At 38.1% G+C, this 19,928-nt stretch overlaps 1 protein-coding gene across 1 annotated transcript in view; it reads right to left on the minus strand.

Moving 5' to 3' along the window:
• Positions 1-17,463, minus strand: part of NDUFV2 (NADH:ubiquinone oxidoreductase core subunit V2) — a 30,861-nt gene extending 13,398 nt beyond the window's left edge. The window contains exons 1-4 of the mRNA XM_015061607.3: positions 17,330-17,463; positions 2,326-2,391; positions 415-477; positions 211-327 (exon numbers count right to left, since the gene is read on the minus strand). Coding sequence (XP_014917093.1) covers positions 211-327; positions 415-477; positions 2,326-2,391; positions 17,330-17,383 — 300 coding nt within the window. The 5' untranslated portion in view covers positions 17,384-17,463. The remainder of the gene's footprint in view (positions 1-210; positions 328-414; positions 478-2,325; positions 2,392-17,329) is intronic.
• Between the last annotated feature and the right edge of the window lie 2,465 nt (positions 17,464-19,928).

Genomic DNA, 19,928 nt, shown 5'->3' on the forward strand with positions numbered 1-19,928 from the left:
TAATGCCTCTACTATTTCTTGCAAGGATAAAAAGCTCTCCATGTTATTAAGAGAACCAACAAAACCACAAATTTGAGGAAACAAATGATTAAAAAGGCTTCAAACTCCTAGATTCTGACACTAATAATCATCAGAGGAATTTCTACATAAGGAAGAAATTCTTACACAGTCTCTTCTCTTTTCAAACTAAGGCAAAAATGAATTCGGTACCTTGTTCATGGCAGAGATGGGCAGCCATCCATTCTGTCTTTGGGCTAAATCCAGGACTGGAAGCACAGCTGCTGCTTTATGTCCTTCTGGATAGTTTCCTACAATTGCCTCTATCCTCTGTATCAAAGAAAAAGCACCTGTTTTCATACATTTGGAAGATACTAAATATTTTGTAAATTAATCGTAATGTTAATTTTGTCATACCTTATAGTTTTCTGGTGTGAAATCAAATGGAGTATCTGGGTTATTCTCAGGAGTATCTCTGTGCTATACAAAGGGAAAAAAAGTTTTTCAAAATTATCAAAATTACCTCAAAAGTGTTAACAGCTTTATTACTATACTACTACTGATCATTTAATCTCTTCACTTTAGTGGCATCTGTGTTGGTCAGTCAGTTAAGTGTCTGACTCTTGATTTCGGCTCAGGTCATGATCTCACAGCTCATGCGTTCAAGCCCCGCATTGGGCTTTGCACTGACTGTGCAGAGCCTGCTTGGGATTCTCTCTCTCTGCCCCTCCCTGGTGCTCCCTCTCTCAAAAACAAAAACAAAAAAACCAAAACAAAACAAAACAAAAAAACAACAAAAAAACCTTTAATCTCTTTGCTTTAATTCCACTATAACATATATCAATCTATCCTTGCATCAAAAAGAATGGCTAATTATTAAATACACATTTGAGGAGTATGATTAACAAAAGTAATGTTAACAGAATTTAAGAGAACTAGCTTTAGAACCAAAATCAAAAAAAACAAAACAAAACAAAACAAAAAACAAGTGTTATCCAACTTGATTAGAGAATATAATCTTTTTAAGTTGACTTATTTATTTTGAGAAAGAGAGAGAGAATGAATCCCACGCAGGCTCCACACTGTCAGTGCAGAACCCAACGTGGGGCTTGAACTCACAAACTATGAGATCATGACCAGAGCTGAAACCAAGAGTTGTGCATTCAACTGACTGAGCCACCTAGGCAACCCGAGAATAGAATCTTCTAATGTAATTACCAAAACAAACAAAGTGCTGGAACGCTTATAAAATTAAGACACAAAATTCTTAGTGTGAACATAACTTGCATTGTTCCAAAAGAATTTATCAGATTATCAAAAGGACCCACTACTTCAGGGAAGGTACAAAAGCACCATCTCTTCCCCACATAACAGAAACTAGCCAATGGCAAGCAGCTTTATTTCTTCTCCGTAAAAAGAGCAGGCCCTCTTCAAAAACTGACAAGAAATGACATGTCAACAGGAAATCAAATGAGTCACACTGAGATTAACACTTACATCAATTAATGTTTAGTATGTACAGTGAACAAAGAACTGTATCCCTTATGCTAACTCTCAAAGTTCTGCTTTTTTAAGGATATAAAAGAAGAAAGAAAATGGAAACTTTGGACAATGATCTCAAATATGTGGCAAATTTTATGTTTCTAGACAAACAAAATATAAAGCAGGAATCAACTCAATGGTATGGCTAACTCACTTACTAGGATTCAGCCTGGAAATAACTCAGTTAATAAAACTGTACCACTAACTCAAAATCATCCTACAAATCCACCAAACTGCCTTTAAACAACACAAAATTAATCCCTGAAAATCATGCCTTGTCACAGAAAGGAGAAACATCTCTCTTTTACTTGTACAACTAAGCTGGGGAGTTCACTGGCCTCTACCTGGAGTTAAACCCTGTAAAGCAAAAATATAAAGGCAACCACTAATGTATTCACTGTATTACTAAAGTCCGTGAGTTTCAAACTGGAACCACTTTGGGATTCCCCAAGTTGCAGCCATACAATCTTTATTCAGCCAATATGACTGATTTTTAAGAACCCGAAGTGAGACTAGAAATCTTGTTAGGGCTCATAGTAATTTCATCAAAAAATAATCTACATTCTTATTCCCAGAGTTGCCCTGGTGTCAATTTAAACTTGAGAGGTTCAACTGCAATCACACAACTTTTGAGATGTAATGAATTCAATTAGCTATATTTAAATCACCACCTTGGCCAGCATATACCAAAGACACTGGTGTTTAAGATACTTCTGATTATCACAATAGATTTACCCAAATTTCCAAAAGTCCTTCCATTCTGAAGAAATCAGAGTAATTACTTACAACAAATAAGGCTCCTCCAGCTCCATTTTGCACAGCTGTCTTATGTAAATTCCTTATATGTCTTCCCTAAAATTTCAAGAAAGTTTCGTAAGTCATAAGCCTTAATAAATTTTCAGGAGTAAATACTTTAAGATCCATAATTAAAAATAGAATCAACTTATATAAGTAAAAGATCTTAGGAGATATGGCCTACTGTGCTACACCCTGCCTATCTCTATCTCAGAAGTACAAGGAAACGGAGATCCAAGGAAAGGTTATTAACTTGCCTAAGGTCACACATGCGTCCATGGAAGAACTAGGTCCACAACCCGTATCTCTTGGAGTCATGTATCCTTTCTACTGGACTCTTTTTGGCATGCATTGAGAAAGTTTGCATTGAGAAAGTTAGTGCTCCATTAACTTACAGCCTTTCACTTTTGTCTGAATCAAGTTGGGTGCCAGCTTTCATAAACATGTTCTCATTCTGTACAAATGAGTCATATACTATGCACAAATGAGTCAAGTGTGTCCCCCTTTTTCGATTCTTTGCTGAATTAGTTTACAAACTCTAGCCATAAAGTTTCAGAGAGCTGCTTATGATGCTATGCAGCGACCATAGTCAATTGTTTTAGAAGAAATCCATTTGATTACTTTCTGTTGCATTTCATTTCTCTTTGCCCTATTGCTCCCCACAACACCCCTACCCTCCCCACAGCCACCAAAAGCAATTCAACAACTATTCAGGAATCCTCTGATTTCTGAGTTCTACTTATCACAAAGATGGTAGAACACTGGATTAAATCAAGCATGGAACTAGCGAAGAGTTGAACAATTCAAAGAAAGCAAATACAAAAGAAGTAAAAGCAGTGATGTATAACACAATCATGTATTTAAACTATCCTAGGTCCAAATATTGAAGTTGAAGAAATGTTTATGTAAACACTTGTTTAATTAACAAAAGATCCAAGTACAGAATGTGAGACACAGGTATAAAATATAGGGGTAAATACCAGTTTCAGGGTAATGGGAGAAGAAGGGGAGAATTTGATTGGCTAAATGGTATACAAGGGGGCTTCAACTCTTGTTTTTGTTTTCTTTCTTAGGCAGTAAATGGATACACAGTGTTTATTCTTTTTTGTGTCTTAAACACATACAACTTGAAAAAAAAAAATCAAGGAGATAGTTTAGGTTCTTATACTTTTATTCAAATTCTCCTCAACTGCTCCAGGGTCAACCTGTGAATTACACACAAGGTTATGCTTATATCCCTAATTTGCCTGTCCATAAAACTGAGATAGACAGATAAACATAAAACCAAGGTCACATTCCCAAGCAATACTGTTAAAAACAACATCAACATAAGGCTTTAAAAAATTAACTGAAACTACAGTTTAGGAAATAGAACCTGCCGTCACTTTAGCTGAGATTTTTTTAAATCAAAGAACAATTTTTACAGAGTAACATTAGTGAATTACTTAACTAAATTTGGAGGGAAAACAAAGGATTTCATAATAAAGTAAGGAAGGATTAAGAGAATGGAGGGGCACCTGGGTGGCTCAGTTAAGCCACCAACTCTTGACTCTTGATTTCAGCTCAGGTCATGATCTCACAGTCCTGAGGGTTCTGAAATGGAGTAGGCTCTGAGCTGGGTGTGCAGCCTGCTTAAGATTCTCTCCCTCTCTCCCCCTGTCCTTCCCCCACTTGTGTTCTCTCTCAAAAAAAAATAAATAAATTTAAAAAAATTTTAAAAATGCTTAAGAGAATGGAAAGCATCCAGTCCCCTCTTTTCCTAACTTCCGAACTATTTTACTGTCTCTTTACCCACTCCCACAGGGTAGGTTGTCCTCAGGGCTCAGCTCTGTCCTAGGTTCTGTTCTCCATAGATCTTTTGCCCCTGAAGAGCTTATTTATTCTCATCTATGAACTCCATGCTGATGATTCTTGAATCATTCTTGGCAAAAAATTAACAGCCTGAAGAGATCATAAACACATATAAACCAATGAGAAAAATGAGTATACATGAACAGAAATGTCAACATAATTTTAATGAACTAGTAATCTAAAACATGCATTTTTAAATGAGAGAATATTTGCAGCTACCAAATTAGCAATGATTTTTTTTCAAAGATAATAATTCTGTTGAGCACATGGAGGAATGGGCATGCTTATACATTAGGTAAAAATTGGTAACAGTCTTTTAGGAGAACAAATTGACATCGTATATGGACAGACTAAAGAAAGTTTCCATCTTTTAACTTAGTAATTCTACTTTTAGAATTTTATCCTAAAAAATAGTATAAAATAAGGATAAAAGTTTATAGAGAAATATATTCTCTGTATTGTTACAGGAAAATATAAACGCCAAAAAGGCCAACATAGAGATCTTTTAAATAAATATGAATAATTCCAACAAAAATATTATTTAAAAAAATTTGTTTCCTATTTGAGAGAATGCACACGTGAGCATGAGCAGGGGAGAGGGTCAGAGAGAGAGAGAGAGAGACAGAGACAGAGACAGAGACAGAGACAGAGAGACAGAGAGAGACTATCCCAAGCAGGCTCCATGCTCAGCACAGAGACCAACGCTGGGGGGCGGGGGAGGAGGGGGTATCATGACCTGAGCCAAATCAAGACACTCAACCTACTAAGCCACCCAGGTGCCCCCCAAAATCATATTATGTTGCTACCAAAAATCATATTTCCTAAAAATAATGACACTGAAAGACGTATTTGTGCCACAATCGTAACTAGAAAACATCAGAGTTAAATGAAATAAAAAAGCATAAACTACCATCCCATCCCATTGAATTATATTCAATATAGACACTAAAAGACTGGAAGGCCATAACAATTTAAAGTGCTTATCTGTCATTATTATAACAAGATTATAAGAAACTCTTACTTTCATATTCTATTTTTTATATTTTTCTCCATTTTCTGTGCTTCCTATTCAGTATGGATTGACAAACAAAATATCTTACTAAAAACAAAACATTCATCAAGTATAAAATGAAACTTAACACCTCTACCATTAATCCTATTTATCTTTCCAACTTCCCTATATATTACCAAATTAAACACCACCAATCTCTAAGTTAAAATAGCTTCAGTTTGGGGTCAATATTTGATCCCTTCCTCATTATTCCAGGATCTGCCACACAACTTTACTTAAAATGAATAATACAGGGGAAAAAAAAGAAAAGAAAAATGCAGAGATAATCTTGAAAATCAGTCTGGTCTCTGGGGCTATGTAGCTACATACTGGAAAATCTGGGGCTATGTAGCTATATATTGGAAAATCTATTTTGAGGCACTGTCTGGCTGACCTGTAATTCTGGATTTGCACATCAGTTTATACACAAACACACACACAGACACTTCTACCCAAAATTACGTGTTTTAAAGTCCAAATCATTGAAAGCAGACTACTGATTGAGGTCAGGAAAAAAGGAGCTACTTTAAAGAAAAAAACCACTGGAGTTTCAGATTAAAAAGAAATTTTTTTTAGGGGCGCCTGGGTGGCTCAGTTGGTTAAGCGTCTGACTTTGGCTCAGGTCATGATCTCACAGTTCATGAGTTCAAGCCCCGTGTCGGGCTCTGTGCTGACAGCTCGGAGCCTGGAGCCTGCTTCAGATTCTGTGTCTCCCCCTCTCTCTGTTCCTCTCCCACTCGCACTCTCTCTCTCTCAAAAATAAATAAAGATTAAAAAACATTTTTTTAAATTTGGGTTTAAATCACCACTCTGTCACTTACTAACATGTGACTTTACACAAATCGCTTGATATTTTTAAGCCTCAATTTCTGCACCTATATAAAACAGGAATGTTTTGAGGTTCAAATAATAGTTTCTCTGAAAGCACTATATAACCTCTTAATGCATTATCACATCTGCTTAGCTGATATGGGGATAAAACATTTAATAAGTGAGGAATGGAAGATTTAAATACAACTGCATTTTAAGAACTAAACAGATTTTAAAATTGCACTTGGTTAGCTGACTCTAACTCAAGAGGCACTGTCACAAAAGGACAGATTACTGAGAGCTTCCTGAATATCCACATAATTATTTTTATTATTTATAGCCACATAAGACTATCAATTTTTCTAGTGAAAATATAAATGCTTGAAAAATACTATCTCCTCCCTCATGACTGAAATTAATATAAAAATCTTTTTTTTTTTCCTAAGTGGAAGGAGGAAGAAGCAGTAGTACTGGTAGACAATTTTTCATGGGTGTGGGTTTCTGCACATCTCTGCACATGAGCACAGGCACTAGCCATTAACAGCTTTCGTTCCACGCTATCTTTTCAAGGATTTTTGTAGAGAATATCTCCCTCTTGGGCAAAGGTTGGGCAAGTGCTCTTGTAACTGGGGTTGGGTTCCTCAGTTGTGAGGTACAGCATTCGCCCAGGCTGTTCCATGTCACTCCCATGGGATGTGAGGGTGAAGGAAAACCAATTCTAACACGAAGCTTATGCTGGCTGCTATGCCGAGTATTAAAGTCCTCTGTCTCTGACCCAAGAGTCTCAGTCAGATCCATTAAACTGAGGCAGGTTAACTTGTTAGCTAGCAAATACGGTAAATCTCAAGAGCCTTCACAGTTCTTGACAAGAAAAATCAAAATATACAAATATGCCAGTCTGCATGTCCCACTAATTTTTCAAAATGTAGAAAATATTATAAAAGAGAGAATGAATACAGTGGTGTTACAAAAGAAACCAGTAACAGTGGCTGTCTCTGAAGAGGGGGATCAAGGATGTGGAGTAGGGAAGGAAATTTACCCTTTAATATACACAATGTATTTTATACATTCACAATATATATCCTTGTCCCTCTATTCTTTAATATATATTTTATACTTACTATAATATATATATCCTTGCATACCATTTGAATTTTTTGCCATGTATATATTTCATATATTTCATATTTTCATATACATTTCAACTTTTAAAAATGAATAAAGTCTTTAGTCCTTTTTTCTCTCTTACTTTCACCACTCTATTTCAGACACTATTTCAGGTCTGTGCATTACTCTAATAGCTTTCTAGCTGACTCTTCCCCTAATCAACCTGCTTAATGTCATCAAACTAATCGTTAAAATACCACTTCCTTATGGTGGTCAGGATATGAAAAAAGGACAAATACAAACAGGAAGTATCAATTCCATTGTTTCTAAAAGCCACATTTTCCACATTCTAACATCTCAGGAATTGGGATCATCACTGGTACTTAATATTCTATAAATATACCACATACAGAGAGACAATAGCCAACTGGTTAAAAGCCCAACTCCACAGCCACTTTCCTCTTCTGTAAAAAGGGAATAACAGTACATACTTCATAGGATTATTGTAATGATTAAGAGATAATCCATGCAAAGTGCTTAATATGCTGCCTACATATAGTAAGTACTATATTAGTGTTATCTATCATTAGCTATTTTTATAGTAGTACTATATGTCAGGCACTAAGCTTTTTTACACATTTAATTCTTACAACTTTCATGCAAGATGGGTATTATTTCAAGAAAATACAGATTTAAATGAGTTATGAAAACTTCTGATAACTAATTATTGGTAGAACAAGCATTAAATCTTAGGTCTAATGCCTACAAGGTTATGGCCTTATTATCAGCCACTTGAATGGAACTATTTGATGAAATCAGAGCTCTAGAAGAACAGAGTAAATCTAGGAAATCAAAGAGTTTAAGAAAACCAGGAATGCATCCATACACAGGGAGACAGATTAGAAATGAAAAGACCTGCCTCCTCCATTGGCTCACCACGTTCCCATTTAGAGACTGAGGGATATATGTATGTTCTTTATTTAAAACAAGCTATTTAGGGGCGCCTGGGTGGCGCAGTCGGTTAAGCGTCCGACTTCAGCCAGGTCACGATCTCGCGGTCCGTGAGTTCGAGCCCCGCGTCAGGCTCTGGGCTGATGGCTCAGAGCCTGGAGCCTGTTTCCGATTCTGTGTCTCCCTCTCTCTCTGCCCCTCCCCCGTTCATGCTCTGTCTCTCTGTCCCAAAAACAAATAAACGTTGAAAAAAAAAATTTTTTAAACAAGCTATTTACTGTTTTTTTAAAAGCCTTTTTTGGAAAAAAAAAAAAAACAGTAAATGCCACTCTTCTGTTCCTATAAAAAACCTAAATATGTGTGTGTGTGTGTATTAGCATAGCATTTGAGCAACTTAATTTCGATGTCTGAAGCCAACTTCAAGGTAGTAGAAAAAAGGCTCAGATAATTTGTTTATAAAACAATAAACCAAGTGAAATAGGGTAAACTGATAAATATTAGCCCTTATCAAGTTAGCAAGTGGCCATTTTCAAAGCTACCCTGTTTTTTGAGATGTTTAAAAGCTTCATCTATTTTATATTCATTATAACATCCACATCAGACACTTGCAATAAAGGAATAAATAAGATATGAAAAGTCTGAATTAACATCTTTGCACTAGTTAATAAACCATTTGATTTTAGTTTCACCTTGGAATGAAGAGGTATTCCAGGACCCATTATCGGTCTTAAAACTAGACTTAGCTAGGCTGGACTGATTTGAAGAGTAAGCAGAGATTCCCCCCTTAGAGTCTACTCTTTTCACCACACTAGAGTCTGGCTTCTCACTGAACTCTGAAGTATCTATGCTTCAATGAATTCCATTTGAATACAGTGAACACCAGTTGAAAATTCAAGTAACTTTTTTAAAAATAGACAAGAACATAATTTGACATATAGCTCAGAATTAATAGTGGGCTTCGATTCTAGCTTATTCTTTTTTCAGAGTGTTGAAACACTTCTGAAGAAGGAACAGAGAGGATTTACAGCAAATAGTGGCAGTGTTTTCTTTGAATTCAACTCAAGTGGCTTTGTGTTAAGTATACTTCAACACACCTTTTTTCACTGACTCCTCAAAAATCTATGGTTAGTTATTATTATTTCCTTTTTACTTTTAAAGAAACTTAGGCTCAGAAACTGTAACCTGCCTTGGAGTTTGGGCCCAAGCCTTTTGGATTTAAGTCCTCAGCTTGATTAGCCCTTCCCTTTTTAATCACTATTTGTAGCTCAAAATGACGATAATTTAAATTTGACACTCTTCCACCCACACCCCAAGAACAGAATCTTTCATGGGCCCTACATTTGTCTTTTTAGTTTCTCCTGTTGCTCAAACATTAACAATATCCACTCTGTTCACTTTTCAGTTCTATCAGACATTTGCACTTTAAAAGGCCACATCCAGCCAGAGGAACTTAATAAAGGACAAGGAAGCTGCAAGACAAAACTGACAGAATCAGTAACCTAATTAGTTAGAAAGACAGGACTAAGGTCAGGCAATAGAAAAAATGTTTTCCTTTATTAGCAACCAATTCAGGCAAGGAATATACGTTTCACACTACCCTGAATATTTAGATTAAATCCACAATATATGTGTGCACCAGCGGGGGGGGTTTCACATGTGAAACATCTGGTAAAGGGAAAGTGATATTGGCTCCCAATGTACTTTCTTCCCATTGTTCACCGATTATCTACTCACCTATTACCTACAGCCTCCCTCACTGCCAGCTTAAGCAAAAGCCATTTCTTTCAGCTGTCTAGAGCAAAGACATGCAGAGAAAACAAAAAGCTCCCAAGAGCTTTATGTATAATATACTCAGAGTAGGAATTCCCTACATTTTAAAGTTTTCAATCCATTTGGGTTTAATAAAGTAGATGATGGATGAGCTAATAGTAACTGTGAAATCTATTTCAAGGATAGTGATAATAAATACAAGTGCTAACTCTGCATCAAATACGTGCTACAAACTTTACAAATGCTGTAACTCATTTACTTCTCCCAGCAACCCCTACCATATAGGTATTATTATCATCCCCAGTTTTACAGATGTGGAAACTAAGGTGCAAAGAACAAAAGAAAAAACTTTTCCTAGATCACACAGCTAAATAAATGAAAAGCCAAACATAAGTTTTCCTGACTACTAAAATTAAGTTTTGTTAATATTTTCAACTATACATGGGAGGGCTCTTACAAATGTCTTCCAAATAAAATTCCATCAATAATTTAAAAATGTTAATTCAGATTAAAGAAATCGGATTTTTCTAGCACTGTATAAGAGAATTAACAAGCGAAATTTGGCCAAATTATGTAACAGAAAAGCTACCCAAAAAGCCCAGGTATTACAGGAGCATTACAGATTAAGATAACCATATCAACAGCAACAATACTATCTATCCTGACCATAAATTAAACAAAGCACTCTTTAAACATGTAAAATCCAATGTGGATATAAGCAACACTCAAATATTCTAACAATAGGGATACTTCCTAGAAATGAAATATCCAAGTATCATTTTAGCCAGCAGACCTAGGTTCAGTCACACCTTTGCCAATTCTAGTATGGTAACCTTGGGCAAGTCACTCTACCTCTCCATAACTAAGCGTGCTTACCTATAAAATCACAGCAATACCTATCTTAAACTGTTAAAGATGAAATGAGATGAAATATTTAGCAAAGTATCATTATAAGTACTCGTGTACTGGCCACTATCATTATTATCATTATTATTATTACTGGAACTTTAATTAAACAGTAACACTCCCAATTTCCCATTATCTTTTCTTTTTGTGCTCCATTAAAATGAAGGAAATAAAATGGCCAAGCTATAGGCCTCAATAATTACAAAAACAAATAAGACCCTAAATAATTACAAGTTGACTGTAGGAGCAAACATTCATTTTCAAAAGGTTAAGTGATTTGAAGAGCTTTGGGCCTAAAGAATTAACTGGTAAGGGGTGCCTAGGTGGCTCAGTCGGTTAAGCGTACAACTCTTGATTTCGGCTCAGGTCATGATCTCAATGGTTCGCAAGTTAGGGGCCCCTGTCCAGCTTTGTGCTGACAGCTCAGACCTGCTTGGGATTCTCTCTCTCCCCCTCTCTCTGTCCTCTCTCCTTCTCTCTCTCAAAATAAATAAATAAACATTAAAAAAAAAGAATTGGTAAAACCTAAGCACAATTTTTTTTTTTAATTTGAAAATCAAATAAACATGAACAAATGCTCTGTAAATATAAGTTGTCTTATTTTCTAGTCTTAGGGACTAATACTCAGACAAGCATATATTGTTTAAAATTTAGTAAACCTATGACCGGGTGGAGCTCAAATATGTGTATTTTTTTTTTAACTTTTATTTATTTATTTTGAGAGAGCAAGTGCATGCATGAGAGCAGTGGAGGGGCAGAGAGGCAGAGTCCCAAGCAGACTCCACACAGGGCTCCAACTCATGACCATGAGATCTTGACCTGAACCAATGACGGATACTCAACCAACTGAGCTACCCAGGTGCCCCCAAAGTAGGTGTATTTATTTATTTTAGAGAAAGAGATTGAGAGCAAGCAGAAGAGCAGAGAGAGACAGACAGGGAGAGAGAATCTCAAGCAGGCTCCACACTGTCAGCACAGAGCCCAATATGGGGCTCCAATTCTTGAACCTTGAGATCATGACCTGAGCCGAAATCAAGTTGGACGCTTAACTGACTGAGCATGCAGGTGCCACAAGTATGTGTATTTTTAAAGCATCATAGACGATTCTTTTTTTTTTTTTTAATTTTTTTAACGTTTATTTATTTTTGAGACAGAGAGACAGAGCATAGAGACGATTCCTTTAATCAAGTTTGGGATTTACTGCTTTAGAGTATATGGCATCTATATCCTAACATGCAGATGATGGATTTTCTGAATGGTCTTCAAAATTTAAGGATGCCAAGAACAAGAAATGCTAGGCTATCTTTTCCAACCCAGAATCTCTGGAAGTACTGAGGGATATTAAGGAATATTTTAGTCAGTGATGATAAGGAACTATCATGGTATCTCCTTAGGAACAAAATTGCACCCATCATGACCAAAGTTAACCTCTCTTCTTATCCCCTCCACTCTCTTCCTTTAAGTACAGTGAAATCACTTCCCTGGTTTCTGATCACACTGACAAACTATTCTACTATTATAGCATCTATAAAACTTAAATCTTCACCAAACACGCCAATTTCCCTTGGTAAATTTGAGCAACTTAAGAAAAATAAATTTAAAAGAAGAAACAAAAAATAGGACTTGCAAACAAACCCAGTTCAGGCTCCTACTACTGTGTAATTTGGGGCATATTTGTCTGGGAATCATCAGCTGTCTCATGTACAAAATGGGATAACACCCAGAAAAGTATCCCACGTATAAGGCATTTTCCCTCTCCACCAACAAGGCAAAGAAAAAGTGTGTTTAAATGTTAAATCTTTAGTGCTTGTTGAATGAAAAAACTCTCCTGCAACCAATTTATAACAGGTTTCCTGATCTGACTCAAAAAGTAGTGGGTGAGTCAAGGTTTCTCAATGGAAAACCAGACTGACATGGTCAATGAACCTATTATTTATTACCCAATGTACTGAGCTGTTATTAAACAGTATGCAAAGAGAAGGGAAGTACAGCTATTTATATCTTTGAAATGGAGACTGAGTTTACATCTCCAATATAAAAGATCTGAATTTGTAGTATGCAGTAGCGGTCTATTAAACCTCACTGAATAAACAAAAATTTTGCCTATTTTCTCTTTCCCCTGAAGTGTTTAAGGCCATGGCAGGCAGAGTAATAGTGCCCCCCAAATACCCATTTCCTAATCCTGGAAAGCTGTGAATGTATTAGTATGCATAGCAAGAGAGAAATATGGTTGCAGATGGAATTAAGATTACTAATTAGCTGACCTTAAAATAGGGAGATTCCTATTCTGGATTATCAGGGCCCTTTAAATGTGAAAGAGGGAACAAAGTTAGAGAAGGATATGTCACAAATGATGGAAGCAGGGTCAGTGATGCAACAGCTTAACCTGCCTTTGCTGGCTTTGAAGATGGAAGAAAGGACCCATGAGCCAACAAATAAGGGCAGCTTTTTCTAGGAGCTAGAAAAGTCAAAATAATGGCTTGTCCCCTACAGTATTCCAATAGCTCTGCCAACACCTTGATTTTAGCCCAGTGAGATCCATGTCAAACTTTTAATTTACACAACCATAAGACAATAAATCTGTGTTATGTCACTAAGTTTATGGTAATTTGTAACAGTAGCAATAAAAACACTAATACAAATGCCTTTTTTGTTGTTGTTGTTAAAGAACTCCTTTAGAGTCCTTGAATCAAAATGGAGATACCCTGGGACACTGCAAAATCAGGTTTAATGATCTCTAATGAAATGAGAAAACAGTCCATTCTACAAAACTTAAAGTTTAGAAAGAAAAATGCCACTAGTAGAAGGAGGTTCTACTTCTAGAGTGGCTGAGTAGATATCAGGCCAAACCACTAACAACTATAAACACTGGGCAAATTATTTTTAAAAAACCAAAACACTTTCTGAAGGCACTGGAAAACAACCAAATGCAGGAAGACACCAAAGGGAGTCTATACTTAGAAGAAGCCAATGAAGGTTTTTTTGCTTTACACTCTATATCTTTTAGCCTAAAACCAGGCCCACAGGCCTGTGCTGGGCAACTAAAACCAAAAGAGAAAACCTGCAGTCTTAATGACTTGAAGAACCACAGAACAGTATGGGACAACAGGCATGGGAAAGTGCGAAATCCCAGAAAAGTAAGCCAGAGAGAAGCCCCAAATTCCGTTGGCTGACCCCAAGGCCTGCATGCACATGGGGCCAACTCCAGGCAGCCCAGCTAAAAGAACTGAACCAGTATTTGAGGTGCTGCCTACAAGGGAGCTGGATTATAGTTCAAGTTCAATTGAGTTAACAGCCTGCACAACAAACACTTATGGAGAAATTAGAAAAATTGAGAGTCTCTATGATTTATTGTTCACAATGTCCAGGATACAATTCAAAATTACTCAACAGCCCATTTTTAAAAGAGAAGGCAGTAAATGGAGATTACCACACAACAATTTCAAAACTGCTACACCCATGTTTGAAAAAAAAAAACACTTCAATGAACAAAAAAATCGAATAGACACTATAAAAAAGAACCAAATGAAAATTCTGAAATTGAAAAAAATTTTCTAAAACTGAAAATACAATCCTTGAAAATGCCACTCACTCCTACTGAAGTGGTGGCTTGGAAATGAAGCAGCGATGAGCTCAAGTGGTGTCAACAACTCAAAAGCCATGGAAAATTACTGAAGAGAATAAGCCTATTCTGACTATTTACTACTCCATAATTCACATTTTTTAGGCAATTCTTGATAATCAAAGTGTTACTCTACTTTTTACAGAAGACTTCAAGAGATTAAGAAATATGGTTCATGGTCACACAACTATGGTCTTGTAGGCACTTCTAGACAGTACTAAGTTATGGGTATTTTTAAATCAATGATGAACTCAAGTCTGTGGCTGAAGAAATTAATGCAGCAGAAATTGTAACAGAATAAGCAATTTCTTTGAAAATGTAAAGGGTTTCCTTAATGGTTTCTTTTTTAAGAAACAAACTTTATTAAAAGGCACCTCTTTACTCACACATCTCCTAGGTCATTCTGATATTACACTATTTGGAAAAGGACCTGGTTATATAAGTTATAGAACATCCTCACAATGGAATGCTATGCAGCATTAAAAATGACAGTATAGGGGCGTCTGGGTGGCTCAGTCGGTTAAGCGGCCGACTTCGGCTCAGGTCACGATCTCGCGGTCCGTGAGTTCGAGCCCCGCGTCGGGCTCTGTGCTGACAGCTCAGAGCCTGGAGCCTGTTTCGGATTCTGTGTCTCCCTCTCTCTGCTCCTCCCCTGTTCATGCTCTGTCTCTCTCTGTCTCAAAAATAAACAAACATTAAAAAAAAAAATGACAGTATAGAAATGTCTACTGGTAAGGAAAGTGGATCAACAATGTTTTTATGGGAAAAAAACAGGCTACATAACAATGTGAACAATACCATCAATTTTTACTGTAAGGTCTCTCAATTCTAGACACAAAAATGTTCACATTTTGGTTATTTCCAGGTTGATGAGACTATGGGTAATTTTTATTTTTTGAGCTTATTCTGTTTGCTGTTCCCAAAATCATGTTTTCCCTACGATGTATTACTTGTGTAATGAAATCAAACATAAATCAAATCAGGCTATACACCTTAAACTTACACAGAGATGTGTCAATTATTGTTCAGTAAAACTGGGGAAAAAAAGAAAAACTTACTGATTCATCAAGTCAACAAATATTTATTGTGCACATACTACATGCCAGGTAATATTTGTACAAATAAAAAACTGTTGCAGAAACATAAAATTTGATTGAAATTTCTTCCACTACCTGAAGATATTCTTCAATTTTCACCTATAGCCCTTTCCCTCAAAACCTGGAGAAAATCTATCTGTACTCTTAATTCTAGCCTTTCTACTAGTAGACAAGGTCTACTTCATCACCTCTCACCTGGGGTTCTGCAAGAGCCTGTTTATCTATTTCATCTCCCTGCCTCTGGCTCCTGGCAAATGTATTCCCTCACTCCATCCAGTCATCTATCCAATACGGGGAAACCTGGCCATGACCCTCTGCTTCTCTAAAATCCTTCACTGACTCCACACTGCTTCTAACATAGAGCCAAATTCTATGGCACGGCATGCAAGGAGCTCCAACACCTGGGCCCTATCCACCTCTTTTATTTCATCTCTGGATTCACCTTACTTCCAACAATGGAGTCCAGCAACACTGCTTGAGGCTTCCTATAGGCACCAAGTTTTTTCTTGCCAACTATCAATAGTTTTTTCTGATGTTGTCCTTTCCATCTAGAATATCTCCTCACCAATGTTAGTATTGCCTGTAGAAAAAATCTTATACCACCTTCAAACCAAATTGACTTTATTCATATCTCTTAACACTGTACGATATTTACCTTAAAGTTTCAACTCCGCAAGAACAGGGACTAAGTCTGTTTATCCGTAATATAGCGAAATAGTACCAACTATTAAATTCAGAATGTGGACATTTAACAGTGCTTGGCACATGAAAAGCAATCACCAAATGTTACTTATCACTATTATCCACGTTGTTCCTGCAGCCCAGCAGTGAAGTCGAACCTCAAATGTTTATTGAACGACTAAACTCTGCAAATTGGAATATTCCTCCCGTCTTACGACCAAGAAAACTAAGTGCAAGAAATTACAGCCCAATGTCACAAAGCTAGAAAAGGCGGTGAAGCCACTATCTAAACTCAGGTCCAATTCTAAAGCCCTATTCAATTCTACTATGCACTATCTCCCACTCTTCTGCTAAAAACTGACTCAACCTCTCTATTTTACTGCTAGGGGAAAAAAAGGCTTCCTTCCAGTAAATGCTGTAAAAATCGCCATTCCTGGAATCACCATTAAGTTAACTTGAATGCGTGTTTCGATTCAACGTCCTTGCCTAAAATAAGAGCATGTACTTGGATCTCAGAAGCCCATTCAAGTTCTAAATCCTTCTGGGTGCAGTTTTTCTGATGGTGTTCTTTCATAGGGTTAATGTGACAGGATTATTTATCGAACTTTTCCGATATGCAAAACACAACTGCAGTAAATCAAACACCTTGCCCTAAGAAACGCTCTTTAAGCTTTCAACCAGCAAGCCAGAGCCTACAATTTCGGAATCCTTTCCAGTGCGCTACTACAGGCCGGCAACAAGGTCACCAGGCTTGATATGCAAGGTAAGGTGCCTCCTTCGTGGGCGGGGGATCTTAGAAACCTATCTGGCCGACGAGGCCAGGCCTACGTTCCGCGCTGGGGCGAAACAGCAACAGACCACCGGCGGCCCCTCCTTCTTCCTCTCCTTGACCACACTAGGCGTAAACTTCCCAGTCCTGTGGGGGAGGCCACGCACCCGCAGCAGCTACGTCTGCGACCCTCCCTCGGAGCTCCTCGCCGGCGGTGGAGCTGCAGCGGCCTCCCTGAGAGAGGACGAAGGCCGCAGTGTCCTTGCCGCCGCCTGCAGGTCGTCCAGAGCCCAGGGTTCTCGTGTGCCCACCACAAAAGAAGACACCGAAAAATAGGGGAGAGTGGCGGCAGTGCCGGGGCTCATTCCGAACCTCCTTACCCACTGGGCGATGAGGCCTGCCGCCTTGGCCCGGAGCGCCGCGGAGAAGAACATGGCGGACCAAACAGTTGGCCTTTCCCTGCGGCACCAGGCGAGAATCCCGAGCGAGCCTGGGACGCACGGCGTGCGCGCTCCCGAGCCGAGGCCTAGCGAGTCCAGGGCGGCGCGCCCCTCCCTGCTAGGAGGCGGCGGGGGCGCGCGGAGGTGCGCGGGGGCTGCTGGGGCCCAGTGGGCGGAGACTTCCTCGCGGCGGGGCCCGGCGAAGACCAGCCAGGCCCGTAAAAGGCTGGGTGCTGCAGGCCGCCGGTGGGGTCCCGACCTTGAAAGGAAGCGTCAGTGAGCTGTACCTTGGGCCTCTAGGGAATGAAACGCCGATCTGGATTTATGGGGTGAGCTTACCTCCTGGAGAGCTTTATGGGAATTACCACCTCCTTTTTTTATTGTAGTTACTTAAAAAAAAAAAATTCCGTTGCGCCCCCCCCATAAATCATATTTTACAAGTTAAAGGATTGAAGATGGAAAAGACTGCTCCCCAGTGAGCTAGACACCCAATGCCCTGTTTCCCATTCTTTTGATTTAGAGATGTGTGCCGACATATTTAAGGGTGAAATGATAAATCCGGAATTTGCTTCAGAACAAAGGAGATTCAGAATAATGGACATAGAAATGAAACAGTATTGGCCATGAATAGTGACTGTCGAAGCTGTGTTAGTTCTCATGGCTATTCTCGGTACTTCTGTACATGTTAGAAATCTTCCATAATAATAAAACTTAAAAAAAAAAAAAAGGCCACTTCCTTTTTGATGTTTGTTTGGTCATCTTTGGAAATTCCAGGTATTTTTATTCAGCAACAGCCGTAATATGCACAGCGCAATTTCCTGCTGTGTAGCGTTTACCAGGCACTTTACTGCCTCTTGATTTTTCCCTTCACTGCCTTCTTTTCTTGCGTGTCATGTCCTGTAGACCCCTTCGTTTTGCCCATTTTCCCTGCTAAACTTGTGAATGATTTCTGGAACTTTCACAGCAGTATAAGGATTTTAAATATTTATTCTTCATGTGGAAACTCTAGGGGCGCCTGCGTGGCTCAGTTGGTTAAGCCCCTGACTTTGACTCAGGTCAAGATCTCTGGGTTCCCAGTTTGAGCACCAGGAGGAACTCTGTGCTGACAGGTCAGAGCCTGGAACCTGCTTCGGATTCTGTGTCCCCCTCTCTCTCTTCCCCTTTCCTGCTCACACTCCTCTCTCTCTCTGTCCAAATAAATAAACATTAAAAAAAATTTTTTAATAAAATATTGCATTATAACCACTTATGAGTCATATTGTACAAATTATGAAATGTAAGTCACAAGAAGGCTGACAGCCAGTGAGCTAGAAGTGCTTTGGTTCCCATTTCATTGCTTACCTTTTATATTAGCTTGCTTATCCTAAACTGGTTCAGTATTTACCTCTCAAAAGGAAAAATATTCTGGATCTCCATGTTGATTTAAATTATTGTATCACAGGGGCACTTTGCTGGTTCAATCAGGGGAGCACGTGACTCTTGATCATGAGTTTGGGCCCCATAGTGGATGTAGGGATTACTAAAAAATAAACTTAAAAATAAAAAATTTGTTTAAAAAATTAAATTATGGTATTATAAATTTACCTATATGTATGTACGTGACACTACTATGCACATAAGCTGTTCTTGTAGGCCTCCTACAACTAAAACCAAAATATATCACAAATTAAATACATAACAAACTTATTACAAATGGATGATACTAGTAAGACATGGAGTCTGAATCTGGTATACATGCTTTCTCTTGATTCCATTAGGGCCTTCTCTGACCCTAGGTTAAGTCTCCATGATACCTTCCTTATAGATGCCTGCCTCCATTTTCATTATCACATTTACCACCAGATTATAACCTCCATAGATGTAGAAACCTGCCCTTCCCAACTTGTTTGATTCGACAGCTTTCACTGATATATGGAAGGCATTCAATACTTGGAAACTGAATGAAAATGTTGCACATAGTACAAATATTTGGACTCTGAAGGGGTTGTATGTCTCTGGTTGGATTATGCTTTTATAAACATGTGTATCTGTGAGAGTGCTTTTGGATACGAGTAACAGGAAACCTAACTGAAGGAAATTAAACAGTAATGAGTTCATTATGTCACATGAAAGTAATTCCAAAGGTAGAACAGTTCCAAGATTAGGTAATTCAGTTACTCGAGGATGTCCTTAAAAACTTGAGAGCCTTCCCATCTTTCTACTCAACCATACAGGAGCTGTGACTCCTGTTATGGTCACAAGGTGGCTGTAGCAGTGCCAAGTTCATGTGCAGATTACAACCTTCCCAGGAAGAAAAGGAACTCTTTCCTTTCAGGGGTCTCAGATGTTCCTCCAGCAGACTTCTTTTATCTCATTGGCATACCCATCCATCATGGTAGTTAAGAGAACAGGCTCTAGAATGAGACTGCTGGTTCAGACCCTATCTCTACTGCTTTCTAGCTGTGTGACTTTGGGCAAGTGAGTCTCTCCAGTGTTCTGTTTAGTAATAGTACCATCCTCATTGCTTTATGCTGGGAATAAAATGAGTTAATAACTATGA

This window comes from Acinonyx jubatus, chromosome D3 (assembly GCF_027475565.1).
Source record: "Acinonyx jubatus isolate Ajub_Pintada_27869175 chromosome D3, VMU_Ajub_asm_v1.0, whole genome shotgun sequence".
NCBI lineage: Eukaryota > Metazoa > Chordata > Mammalia > Carnivora > Felidae > Acinonyx > Acinonyx jubatus.